Source organism: Saccopteryx leptura, chromosome 4 (genome assembly GCF_036850995.1).
Source record: "Saccopteryx leptura isolate mSacLep1 chromosome 4, mSacLep1_pri_phased_curated, whole genome shotgun sequence".
In the NCBI taxonomy this organism is placed as follows: domain Eukaryota; kingdom Metazoa; phylum Chordata; class Mammalia; order Chiroptera; family Emballonuridae; genus Saccopteryx; species Saccopteryx leptura.
The window spans coordinates 34,830,370-34,844,333 of NC_089506.1; the positions used below are offsets into that span (position 1 = coordinate 34,830,370).

Consider the following 13,964-nt stretch of genomic DNA (forward strand, 5'->3'; position numbering starts at 1 on the left):
TACATGGGATGCCTGCACTTCTGTGCCTTATTGGCTGAATGGGATTTCTGATTGAATAACAATGTGGCCTCTTTGGGGGAAAGACTCTTTTGCACACTTTAGCAGATCCCGCACATAGCAAGCAGAGCTGTCCCTGCTCTGGGCTGTGGGTAATGGTAATCATTGGGAGATGGTGCTTCTCAAAATAAAAGGCAGTTTTCCAATTGCAAAAACATAATGTAAAACTAATTTCTAAAAGTTTATCATAGTCTTGTCTTCTAATGAAGCCAAACTCTTCATATTTCTTTAGTCCCTTGTCCCTGTTCAGCTGCTCATCTTTTTGTGCATAGTTGCACTCTTGCACTCACTGTTTTGTATTCTGATTTTGCCAGGGGATGGTTTTCATAGTTCATTTTTAATGGCTGTATAACACTCTATCGTCATAATCGCTTAACCAACTTTTTGTTCCTTGGTTTGCTCTAAGATGTATTTTTAATTGTGCCTTTTGTTTTGTTCTAATTTTGCAGGCAGAGACATTTGTTTGGGTTAACAATGCATCAGCACATTCCCAGAGTGTTGCCAAGGCCAAATATGAATTTTTATTTGGCAAATCTGAAGAGAAAACTCCAGATACTAGTAAGTGTTTCCCTGCCCTCCTCCTTCAAGTCACAGATGTGAAGCACTACTGACATTTCAGAGCTCACAGCTGAGGATTCTTCAAACCAGAAACCTACTCGAAATCACCTAGAATCACATCCTACATTTCTGAATTCTGCATCTTAGGGAAATTATTTTGATGAATAATTAAAGCCAATGTGTTGCACAGAAGCAGGAAGGCAAGCAGTGCAGGTGAAATGCGGGAGAAAAAGTGACAAAGGGACTCTTAGCACATCTTGGGAGCTGGAAAGGGCGCCTGGCTCCGGAGTTAGACTGCCTGGATTTGAAATCTGGCCTTGTAACTTGTGAGGTGTGTGACCTTGATCAAGTTATGAATCGATTTGTGGCTTAGTTTTCTACCTGGAGAATGAGATTACAGTGAGACATGTCTTGGAATTCCTTTGATGATTAAGTCAATTGAGGTGTGTAAGGATCTCAGAGCCACACTCTGTACGTAATAACTGCTGTAAAAGTGTTCGCTGATGTTATTATCATCAACTTCATGTCCCTGACCTTTGGAGTTGACATTTAGAGTACAAACCTTACTTTCCTCACTATCTGAGACTGATTTCTGTTTTGGGTAGATAAGGAACCTGACCCAATATAGCTATTGTTCAGCTGAAAAAGTCAGATAAGTACACATTTTTGATGAATGTTAGGTGGGATTATATAGTGGAGCCCCTAATAGTTGGTTTTGTTAAGAATGCAATGTATATGCAGCCATTTAATAACTCCTTTGCCTTGATAATGAATATTTTATTAGATATTTTAATAGTTGGGGACTGTTAATAAAATTTAAGACAGCTCTGTTCTTTTTAAAAAATCCTTTGGCTTTTGTAAGAAGTCCCGATTTGCTATTTATCATGCTGCATAAATGCCTAGCTGTCCTGGGCTTTAGGTTTGGGCACTTGGTCATCTACTCTCTGTTTCTCGGGGAATACTGAAGTAGTCGCATCAAACTAATTAAAACTCCTCTTGGCATATCCATAACCTTGAATGCCACATCGTGATTTTGTGCCAAGTAAGCTTCTTTTCACTTTGATAATACATGATTTTTACTTTGCTCTGTAAATCAAATGTCTGCATAGTTCTCTGACTTATTGGTGGGTGAGTTTGGTTCTTTTTTACTCCCTGGTTAGACTTTAGGCTTTGAGTAGTCTTCTCTGTGAGCCTGGGGCAAATCAAATGACATTTTATACCTTCTGTTCCTTATTTGTCTTGGTAAAAATGGTTGGTGTTACTTGTTTAGTGTGATGTTATCTTGCATGTGTGGGTGTATACATGCATGTATTGAACAAATATATTTAATGAGCACTTACTATGTGCGGGGCACTGTGAGGGTGCAAAGAAGAACATGGAGTTCTTACCCGTTAGTAGCTTACTCTTTGGTCAGGAAGAGATGTGTCTGTAAGTGACTGAAGGAAGGAAATGACCACTTTTAGCTGTGCTGGTGATGATGTCATGGAGAAGTTGAATTCTAGAATTCTAATTAATATAGTTTTGGGACAGGGCATGGTATGAGCAAGGGTGTGGTGGCAGAAAGTGTAACTAGTTTGAGGAACAGGGAGGAGACTAGCCTGGTTTGTATGCAAAGCATATCAGTGAGAGATAAATTTAGAAAGATAACCACTAAGAAGAGAAGATTCTGCCCTGGCCGGGTAGCTCAGTTGGTTAAGAGTGTTGCCCTATTATGCCAAGGTTGTGGGTTTGAACTCTGGTCAGGGCACATGCAAGAGTCAACCAATGAATGCATGAATGAGTGGAACAACAAATTGATGTTTCTCTTGCTTTCTTTTCCTCAATAAATAAAAAATATTAACAAAAAAAGAAAAGAAGAAAGGAAAGGATCTTGTAGGACCTTCTAAGGCAGGGTAAAGAATTTGCATTTGTCCAGGTCTGCAGAAAGTGAGTGCCAAGTGCTGCTGTAGATAGATAAGTCAAGATGGAGTGATCAGGAAATTGGAATGGGGCAGCACGCTCTTGCTTACCATAGGACCTTGCATAGATGCAAGTTTTTACTGACTTTTGGCAAGTCGTCTTTTGCTATATTCATGAAGAAATGATGGCACATTGTTATCATTTCAAAAATACTCCTAAAGCTTATTTATACAGAGCATTCATCTGTCATCAAAACCCTGCCCAGACTCAGAAGACCATAGGGGAAGGTAGTAGAGTAGGACAGTGTTTCTGTTTGCATTTGATTGATAGACATACCTCTTCCCACACAGGATTTTTCAAAGTGAAGTATTAAATAAGTGACTTACAGTGTCTTAGTGCTCCACAAACAGCTGGTGCAGAAAGGGAAGTGCTGACAGTGACTTTTGACTGCATCTCCAGCAATACTCAGGTGGCATCACCTGAGGTCAGTGAGGTCAGTTGGTTTATGATCCCCAGTTAGGCCCAAGGAAAGTGTCGCTGTTGTAGGAAGGGAGGCTTAGACTTCGCCACTGTGCAGGGACTTAACCTGGGTTGCAGGTGGGAGGGTCTAGGGAAATCAAGTGAAGATTATTTGCTTATTGCGGGGATCTTGAGTCAGTGACCTAAGTTTGGGGTGTTGGATAAAGTGTGGGAGAACAGGTGAATAGTGGGAAGAATCCCACTGGGAATTAAATGGCTGGGAATTAAAATCTGGATTCTCAGGATCTGTTCATCAGTATAGGGAAAGAGGGGAGCAGGCTTCCCTGGTTTTCTCTGCCCCCCACTGCTCCCTGGCAGCGGTCGCAGCTTTCAGAAGCTTTTCAAGGGTTCACGCAATATTTGGTCATTGTTGAGAGGTGCTGGGCTGTGTGTGACCTCACGTGTGCTGTGACCTAATGAGGAGATGGCAAGTCACCAGAGGTAGGTTCACCTCTTCCATTCCAGTCAGCTGTCAGAATATTGGCAGAACTGCAAAGAGGAAAAAGAGGGCCCGTGGGAACCTCCCTGGTGGCTAACCATAGGCCTGTACTCATTGGCAGGTGGGGATAGTGCCTTCCGGGCCTCCCACTCACCACACCTGTCCTCTCCGGACGGCTGCGCTTAGATGGCCAGCGTGGCTTTTCCAAAGCACTCAGGTGGAGTTGACTTAAACAGGAAGGCGGCTTCATTGTGGGAAGGTGTGCTCTTTCAAGTGTTGTTCCTAAGGCAGGATCAGTTGGCCAAGGTCGGTCTCTCTCTTTTGGTCAAAGTCCAGAGGGAAGAAATGCTTTTGAGAACCTTTGAAGAAGAATAAGTTGTTCGTCAGCTTGTTGGGAGAACGGTGACTTATGGAAGTGTGAGAGGGAGTACAGGCTGCGGAGTGCTAAGAGGAATCAGCTGACTTCGTACAGCAACTCTTGGAAGTTGACAAAATCTTACTCTTATACTCTCTATTGATTTATTAACTTTTGAAAGATAAAGGAGATGGACTTCAGAGACATTAAAGAACTTGCCCAAAGGCACGTAGTTCAGATGCCTTAGAATCAGGTGGAGGCCAGGGGAGGAAGTGTTGGCTGGGGCTTGGTGCAGATTTGCCAGAGCTCCGAGGGCGTGTGGGGGGCAGGAAGAGTTGCTCCTGTAGAACGGAAGCCCGAGCCTGCAGCACGGGTGGGGTGGAGGTCCAAGTCTACCTTCATGTGATATCCACAAAGTGACAAAGCGTGTTAGACTGGTAAATGCTCACAAGTTATTGCCACAGTCAATGCAAATCTGCATTGTGATAGAAAAGTAGGAGGTAGAGGCATGCTTATTTGAACGAGAACCAAATAGAACTTAGAGAAAACGAAAAATCTAGATAGTAAAATTTAATAAAAGTGTACATTTTTGAGTTTACATTTGGTAGGGACCGAAACACTCTTTTTGATCCCTGCTTTTATTATTACTTTCCCTGTTACCTGCAGGAAAGTGAGAAGGGAAAAAAGAGCATCCATAATTCCAGGCAGTATGTTCTCAATTTTGGTAACATTTACTTCTGATTTTTTTTCTATGTGATTGATACACATCCAAAATTGCACATACATTTCTTCATTATTCAGTAAATATTTGAAGGGTTACCCCAGGCGACATTGTTCTGGGTCTTGGGGATGGAGCATTGAACAGAGCTAAACTCCCGTTTAACTGATGGCTTCACAGAAAGACTGTGCCACGGCAGGCTCACCTCCCACACAGTCCTCAGCACCAAGGAATTAGTAACTGAAACAGAACACCACGCAACTCAATGGGGGAAACGGACTGATTAGCCTTTAGTCTCCCAGATGTAGGCTTTTCTTTTTATTTTAAATTTTTATTTATTGATTTGAGAGAGAGAGAGAGAGAGAGAGAGAGAGAGAGGGAGAGAAACATTATCCACTTATCTATGCATTCACTGGTTGATTCTTGTATGTGCCCTGACCAGGGATCGAACCTGCAACCTTGGCGTATTGGTATGATGCTCCAACCAACTGAGCTACCCAGCCAGGGCCTTAGTTTTTATTTTAAATATGAATTTGAAGTTGATATTACCTAAAATAATACTTGTGTATAATCTGAGGAATACCAGCATGAGTAAAGAGGACGTGCCCGAAGCGAGAGACACCTTCCTTACCACGTCCCTTGCTCTCTCTGGGCACACGCTAGGGTCTCTCTCTCAGCCGCATGGGCCTTCCCAGTGGCAGTGACCTTTGTTTATTGCCTTTTTTCTTCTACTCTTTATTTCTGTTCATTTTGTTTTTAAAGTGGTTTTGGTAGTTGCCTCATAGATATATGCTTACATCTGCAGTTATTATCTATGTTTTAAAAGTATCTATTTTGTAATATGACAAATGAGGAATTTGGCTCACATTGTCTTTCTACTCATTCATTCTAAAAGTTGAGGTTTTTTGTTTGTTTTTTTCTTGCTTACCTTTATGATTTTTAAATATTGATACTGGAAACTGTTTTGGAAGCCATCAGTTCTGAGAGCCGTCTCCTGACCGTCCCCTGTGAGAGGGGAGTGCAGTCGCTCTGCGCTGCCCCTCCAGCCTCCCGCCCCTGCCCAGCCCCCGTCAGTGTACCCTGACGTTTACAAGGCTTGTGGAGTCCACATTCTGTTCTGTAACTGTAACAAAATCTTCCGTGCTTTCTTTACAGGCCGACTCAAAAAATTTAAAACCTAGGCACCAGCATTTACAGATTGCAGCGCCCAAGTAGTGTAGTTGGACCCAAAATGGAGTAGGGCCTGTTTGTGTCCCTGACCTCTTCTGCTCAGGGGACAGGACAGCCAATTGGAGCAGAGAAGAAGGAGGCAGGGGAGGCGGGCCGCTGATTGGTACAGTTTACTGTTCGATTGTTAGGTCTTCACTTTATTGCTGGGTGTAATTATTATTTGTAACGGGCAGTTAATTTTCATCTTGAAGACACTTATTAGAACCTTCTGACAACTTGTTCTAAATTATGCCAGAAGTTTCTTTAGGCCTTTACACAGCTATTCTCCTTAGACTTGGACAAAATTCTTTACTGCATTCTTGATTCGATATACTGCATCTTGGACTCCACGCCACATTCTTGGAATCTTTTGTTTTAATTTTTCTTTCCTAGAGTATATCCTTCAGTAACACTTTTGGAAAAGTTCCGGGATGGGGAACATTCTTAATGCTTTGTCTGTCTGCAGACGACTGTTTCGTTTTTATGCTTTGTTACTCGTTTCCCTGGAGTTGGAGTCGATCAGCTCATTGCCCTTCAGACCTCGGAAACATCGTGGCTCTCTGCGGGCCCCCCTGGGCTGGCGCGACGGTGCTGGCTCTCTGTGTGCCCGACCTGCTCCTGCTTGCCACCTCTCTGCCGGGCTCGTGACCCCACCCTTGAGCATGTCAGGGGGCATGACATTGGGAGACTTTTTTGTTCTATTATTTTTTTGATTATTTCCCCTCTACACTATTACGATTTTTACTTCTGAAATTCCTACTAGATGGATATTGGTTCTCCTATCGGATTCATCTTATACATCTTAATTTTCTCTCTTGTTTTATTTTTATTTTATTTTATTTTTGTGTATGTGTGTGTGACATAGAGAGAGACAGAGAGAGGGACGGTTAGGGACAGATAGGAAGGGAGAGAGATGAGAAGCATCCATTCTGCATTGTGGCACCTTAGTTGTTTATTGATTGCTGTCTCATGTGTGCCTTGACTGGGGTAGCGGGGGGGCCCCAGCAGAGCAAGTGACCCCTTGCTCAAGCCAGTGACTTTGGGTTCAAGCCAGCGATCATGGGGTCTTGTCTATGATTCCACGCTCAAGCTGGTGAGCCCACGCTCAAGCTGGATGAGCCTGCACTCAAGCAGGCGACCTTGGGGTTTCGACCAGGGTCCTCTGCATCCCAGTCCCACACTCTATCCCCTGTGCCACCACCTGATCAGGCTTTTCTTTCCTGTTTTAAAATATAATCTTCTTTCTAGTAAAGTTTTCATTTTAGTGAATTTATTTATAGTTTCAAGAGTTTTCTTTCCTCTTCTCTGATCCCTCAGTTTTCATTGCAGTCACTTGTTTTGTGAATTTATTATAATACTGACTCCCTCTAAAGAATTCATTAGAATGTTTCCTACAGTTACCTTCTGTTCCTGGAATTTCTGCTGTTGAAAAGTCGAGGAGCAGGATTTGGCTATTGAGAATGGGATCGGCTCAACGTTGGTTTGGCATTGGCGTAGTGCAGCTCTGTTAGAACGGAGTCTTTGCCTGCAGAAGCTTGCGGCACCAGAGAGTTGAGCTCAGAATTTTCTCATGTCCTTATCATCCATTGAGGATTCATTTTTGAAAAACTTAAACTTTCCTTTTTGTGTGCTTTATATTGGAGAGCTAGTCTTTTCTTGACTTACAGAACTCTTTGAATGCTGTTAGGCTGTTTTAGAAGAGGGGTCGGAAACCTATGGCTCATGAGATGTGGCTCTTTTGATGGCTGCATCTGGCTCGCAGACAAATCTTTTTTTTTTTTTTTTTTTTTAAATATTTTATTTATTGATTTTTTGTGAGAGAGTGGAGTGAAAGAGAGAGACAGAGAGAGAGAAGGGGGAGGAGCAGGAAGCATCAACTCCCATATGTGCCTTGACCAGGCAAGCCCAAGGTTTCGAACCGGCGACCTCAGTGTTCCAGGTCGACGCTTTATCCCACTGCGCCACCACAGGTAAGGCGACAAATCTTTAATAAAAAAAAATAACGTTAAAAATATAAAACAGGGCCCTGGCCAGTTGGCTCAGTGGTAGAGCGTCGGCCTGGCGTGCAGAAGTCCCGGGTTCGATTCCCGGCCTGGGCACACAGGAGAAGTGCCCAACTGCTTCTCCACCCCTCCCCCTCTCCTTCCTCTCTGTCTCTCTCTTCCCCTCCCGCAGCCGAGGCTCCATTGGAGCAAAGATGGCCCGGGCGCTGGGGATGGCTCTTTGGCCTCTACCCCGGGTGCTAGAGTGGCTCTGGTCACAACAGAGCGACACCCCGGAGGGGCCGAGCATCGCCCCCTGGTGGGCAGAGCGTCGCCCCCTGGTGGGCGTGCTGGGTGGATCCCGGTCGGGCGCATGCGGGAGTCTGTCTGACTGTCTCCCCGTTTCTAGCTTCAGAAAAAAAAAAATATACATATAAAACATTCTCATGTATTACAATCCATTCATTTCCTACTGCTCATGTTCATGGTTGCGGGTAGCTGGAGCCAATCACAGCTGTCCTCCGGGACTACACCAAATTTTTATTGGATAATGCATAACATACACGGATCATTGTGAAGTCAGAAAGTAAACTTCCCTCCTTTTAATCAAGTAGTCAGCTAGCTAATTGCAGAAACCCTTTTGACGAAAAAGATGGCTAAAAGAAAAAAAGATGAGGAATATCGTACTTTTCAGCAGGAATGGGCAGAGGAATTCGCCTTTGTGGAGAGAGCAGGTTCTGCAGTGTGTATAATATGCAATGATAAAATTACATCAATGAAACGGTCAAATACAAAGCAGCACTTCGACACACACCATACTACATTTGCATCGAAATATCCAGCGGGGACAGCAGGAAGAAAGCATGTCAAGAGCTACTGTGCAGAGTGCAAGCTAGTCAGCAGCAACTCTGTGTTTGGATCCAACAAGGTGACTGGAATTTGGCTAGCTTTGCTGGTGCTTTAGCAATTGTGAGAAATGGAAAGCCATTCACAGATGGGGAGTATGCCAAAACATTCATGCTTGATGTTGCCAATGAACTTTTTGACGACTTTTTGGATAAAGACAAGATAATCAAACGAATAAAAGACATGCCTCTGTCGGCAAGAACTGTTCACGATCGTACCATCATGATGGCAAATCAAATTGAGGAAACACAAGTGAAGGACATAAATGCAGTAACTTTTAAAAACTGGGGAGATTGCGTATAAAATCCCTAATTTCAAACTTTTGTTGAGAAATGTGAGACTGCAACACTGAGCGGGCATCATCGGTCATGCTGAATAGCAGCTGGTTTAGAGCTCAGGTGCCCCACACCCACATGCTGGTCAGCACCCCTCCTGTGTGGTCTCCTACCTTACATCTCTGTCTCCTCCCGAGCTGAGCGTGTAGGCACTGGGGCTGGTGGTCTCTGCTTTAGAGTCATGCTAGTATATGACTTTGCCCGTGTGCTCATGGTTTCCAATCACGAGTCTCATGAGGTCATGCTTTGCAGCCCTGAGTAGCAGCCAAGGTGGATAGGCCAGGGAGCTAATGTGTAGGACTCTGAGGCTCTGAGAGACCTAACAATTTTTCTTCTTTCTCATAATAAGAACATCCGATTGTATAGCTTTCAAGGACTGCGAAACGGGATCTACCCCTGCCCACAAGAAAATCACCTGTAGACCCTTTACAAAGAATACAGATTCTAGGACCCCCTCTTCTCCAGATCTGTGTAGCCAAAATCTGTGGACAGGGGGCCCAAGTATCTTTCAGTTTTAAACAGTTCCCCAGGTGGCGATTATGATGCACATACAGGCTGAAGAACTACTGTATTTAAAAAGGTAATTACTCGAGCTATTTATACACCATCTTAATACTAAAAGGACTCACTGTGGAATTCTTTAATACCTCTGAACTATAGTTTATCTATTTGACATTCAGAGCTAAAGTGCTTAGGTACCACTGCCAGTTGAAGATCAATCGTGTATGTGAGGGGACATCTCTCAAACTGAAATGCCATGTCAATTAGAAAACATGTTTTGATTGTTAAAAAAACAACACTGTGCATTATTATTTTCAGGAATTTATGAATAAAGTGTCTCATATCTGTGATGATTGTACATTCATATGGAATTTCACCAGCAATTTCTGTGATGCTCATAGGCATGTAAATATTTGTTTCAGAACAGTTTTTATATAGGTGGAATCAGGCAGAGATTCTGGAGTTGCCACATGTAAGATAGCAGCACAGGGTTCAAGTAATATTGCGGCCTGATACAAGTGCTTCTGTTCTGATTTCTTGGAGAGGCTGGGTGGTTGTTTTAAAGCAGTGGTTCTGGAAACTTGTGGGGATGTCTTTAATTGTCATAATGATTGGAAGTGAGGGTTGGCTACTGGCCGTAGATGGCGAAGGCCAGGGGTGATGGGGCTGCACAGGAGGAATTTCTCCGTGTGCCACTTGTTTCTGCATGTCCGGTTGGACATTCGTGTAGGGGAATCACCTGTTTCTAATGATCTGGACTTAGGACGTGAACAATTTTTTTTGGCATGGTTTTAAATATCAGTGAATTAAAAGAAAAAAATTTTTTGATTGATTTGAGAGAGAAGAAGGGAGAGAGATAAGAGGGGATGGGAGAGAAGGAGAGGAGAGAAGCATCAACTCATTGTTTCACTTAGTTCTATTTAGTTGTGTGTTTATTGATTACCTTTCATACGTCTCCTGGTGAAGGTCAAACCCATGACCTCTGGCACACCAGGTGGACATTTTACCCACGGAGCCACCTGGCCAGGTGGAAATATCAGTGAATTTTCAAGGACTGGAAGAGCCATGTGAGTTGAGGGAAGGTTTTATAGTAAGTAGTCTTTCCTCCTTAGCCGTGAGGGATACGTCCCATGACCCCAGCTAGATCCCTGAAACTGCAGACAGTGCTGTACTGAACCGTATTTATACTGTGCTTTTTCCTATACATACATATCTGTGATAGTTTGATTTATAAATTAAGCACAGCAGATTAAAAACAGCATTAAAAAAAACGACATTATCTCAGTATATTGTAATGAAAGTTACTGTGAATGAGGTGTCCCTCAGCATACCTTATTGTACAGTATTCACCCTTTATCATCTTGTGACGATGTGAGATGATAAAGAGCCTACGTGATGAGATAAAGTAGGTGAATGAGACATTATTAAGCAAAAAACACACAAACGCTCTGAAGCCTTGACAGCTGATCTGATAACCGAGATGGCTCCTACACGACGAAGGGGCAGGTAGCGTCCACGGGTGGGAACGCTGGGTAAACGCACAGTTCGTGCCACAGGCAGCACGGCGTGTGGGGACAGAACAAGATTCCATCATGCTACTCAGAACAGTGCACAACTGAAAACTGACGAATTTTTTATTTCTGGAAATTTCCATGTAATATTTTCAGATTGTGGTTGCCTGTGGCTAACGAAAACCACGGAAGGTAAAACTGCCTATACCGTTGGATTGCTGTACTTGGTTGTGTTTGGGAATTCACTAAGGATTATTCAGCATTGCCACAGGCAGTGCTCCTGCTGCTGAGTGTGACCAGCTCAGCACCTCTGGGTCAGTCTCACTCCAGCCGGCTTCTCAGGGCGATTCTGCGTTTAGGTACAAGCAAGTAAGTCTGACTACCCTGAGCATTTAGTAATGGAAATCAGTTTAATGTTACTTTTCCTTTGTATTACATATAGTAAACCACTGGATGTACCACATTTAGTAAATCATTATATTGATTGTTTTGAATTTTATATTTAGGCAAGTTATGCTGTTAGTGAATCACACACTTCAAAATAATAAAGGAAGCATTGCAAAATATTTGTTATGAAAAGGTATTTTTTTGCTCTTAGAAAAAGTTGAAAATTGATATTTTAAAGCAAATTGACTTGATCTGTATGTAGAAGGTTTTTTGTGTGTGTTTGTGTGAAAGAGCAGGACAGACAGGGACAAACGCGAAAGGAGAGAGATAAGAAACATCAACTTGTCATTGCAGCATCTTAGTTGTTCATTGATGGCTTCTCATACCTGCCTTGACCAGGGGACTCCAGCCAAGCCTGTAACCCCTTGCTCAAGCCAGAGACCTTGGGCTTCAAGCCAGCGACCTTTGGGTGCAAGTGGCCATGGGGTCATGTCTGTTATTCCACACTCACACTGGCGACTCCACGCGCAAGCGGGTTACCTCAGGGATTTGAACCTGGGTCCCAGGTCAGTGCTGTATCCACTGCACAGCTGCCTGGTCAGGCGACTTGTGGGAGTTTTGAAATGATTGCTGTGAGCCTCCCCTAGAAATGCTGATTTAATAGTTTTCTAGGAAATTCTAGGCACTCTAGGAACCTTTTCCATTTTCTGGCATACTGAGAAAATTATATTCTTTGTGCTGCATGCTGAGGTGAATGAAGGCAGCGGCTTCAGGCTGCAGACGACAGTTTGAGGCTTCTGGTGATCCTGTTCTGCCTGCCATGGCAGCAAGGCTGTCTTAACACATGTCTGGGATGCTTGTTAAAATTTTGGATTCTCAGCCCTGACTGGTTGGCTCAGTGGTAGAGCATTGGCCTGGCGTGTGGAGGTCCTGGGTTCGATTCTTGGCCAGGGCACACAGGAGAAGCACTCACCTGCTTCTCCACCCCCCCCTCCTTCCTCTCTGTCTCTCTTGTCCCCTTCTGTAGCCAAGACTCCATTGGAGCAAAGTTGGCCCGGGCGCTGAGGATGGCTCCATGGCCGCCGCCTCAGGCGCTAGAATGGCTCTGGTTGCAATGGAGCAACACCCCAGATGGGCAGAACATCGCCCCCTGGTGGACATGCCAGGTGGGTCCTGGTCGGGCGCATGCTGGAGTCTGTTTCTCTGTCTCCCCGCTTCTCACTTCAGGAAAAATAAAAAATTTGGATTTTTCATTTCACAGTGTGTAGGTATATCAAATCATCACCTGTACCCTTTAAAATCTTATAGTTTTGTCCACTGTAGTGCAGTAAAGCTGCAAAAGCAATCAGATGCTTGAACCTCACTGCAGTAATTCTGACTTTGGTGTGTGACCTAAAATCTGTGACGAGCTCCCCAGGTGGTTCAGACGCAGGGGTTCCCGGACAGCACCGTGAGCAGGCGGCCACTCCTCGGGGGCCGGTGCACTGGCCGTGTGGTGTCTGGTGGAGAAGGAATGAGGTGGGGTTTGCTCCTTTCTAAGGGTGGGCGAGGTGGCGTTAGGAGACTCCTGAGGTACCGTGCAGACAGGGAGCTCCGCTCAGCTGGGTCTGCTCTTCATGGAGAGCGGTCGTCTTGCTGGATGGAGGTGGTTGAGCAAACATTGCTGAGAGAAACACAAGAAGAGCTTCCCTTGCTCCTGTTACATGGACTTGTACTCTGAGGGGTTATGTCCTGCAAAGCTGAGCACCTTTACAGTTAAGATATAGATCCACTCTAGATATTCCCTGAGAATCATGAAAAAACAACAAGTACTAAAAAAGTTTGAGAGGTGAAACCTCATTTTAAAAAGGAGAATAAAGGAGATTATAGAAACTGTTGAGTTGAAGGTCATTTTCAACCAAAATTGAGAGGATTCTTAGAAGTGTTGGGAGGGTAGGGTGCTCCCCAGACACGAGCTGGCACGGGGGTCTGCAGGAGGTGGCGGGAAGCAGAGGCTGAAGATGAAGACGCCCAGCAGGTGGGGGAGGGCCCTGGAGGGTGGAGGGAGTCTGACCGGTTAGTGGAAGTGGGAGTTGTCTGGAGTGGCTGGAAGCCCGCACGTTGTTAGCGTTATAAGCATTCCCTAAACGGATGTTATTGGAGCACAGTTGGGGAAATGCCGGTGTACTGGAAACAGGCCTGGGTTTTCATTTAGGTCAAAAACTTCCTCCAGGACAAGTGAAGGCACTCGCGAGGGTGCTGACTGCTCAGCATGCAGGGAGGGTCAGTGGTCGCAGGGCTGGAGATAGAGAGACAAGCAGACAGTCTGGCTGTGCAGTCCGGTTGGGGAAATGGACGAGAAATATCACGATGCCAACAGTCCCGTGCCTGCTGTCGTAGAGGGAGGGCCGGGAGCTCGGGAGGCCACTGAAGGCACCCGTACGTGAGACAGGAGGGAAGGCTTCCTGGAAGAGGTGATCACCTAGCGGTGCCTTTAAGGGTAAGGTGGGGTGGGTGCTGGTGGGGGAGAAACTAAGACGTGTTGCTGTGGAAGCCATGGCTTGTTCTGAGCAGCTGGTGTCAACGGGAGGAATGAGGGAGCGGGCTCC

The 13,964-nt window shown here is 44.7% G+C and overlaps 1 protein-coding gene across 4 annotated transcripts in view; it reads left to right on the forward strand.

The window, feature by feature from the left end:
* The window catches only part of PSD3 (pleckstrin and Sec7 domain containing 3), a 597,461-nt gene that overhangs the window by 243,298 nt on the left and 340,199 nt on the right, over positions 1-13,964 (forward strand). For 3 of the 4 annotated variants that reach the window (XM_066380473.1, XM_066380474.1, XM_066380475.1), the window contains one exon: positions 507-615. The exons of the other annotated variant lie outside the window; for it this stretch is intronic. In XM_066380473.1, coding sequence (XP_066236570.1) covers positions 507-615 — 109 coding nt within the window. The remainder of the gene's footprint in view (positions 1-506; positions 616-13,964) is intronic. 4 annotated transcript variants of the gene reach the window in all.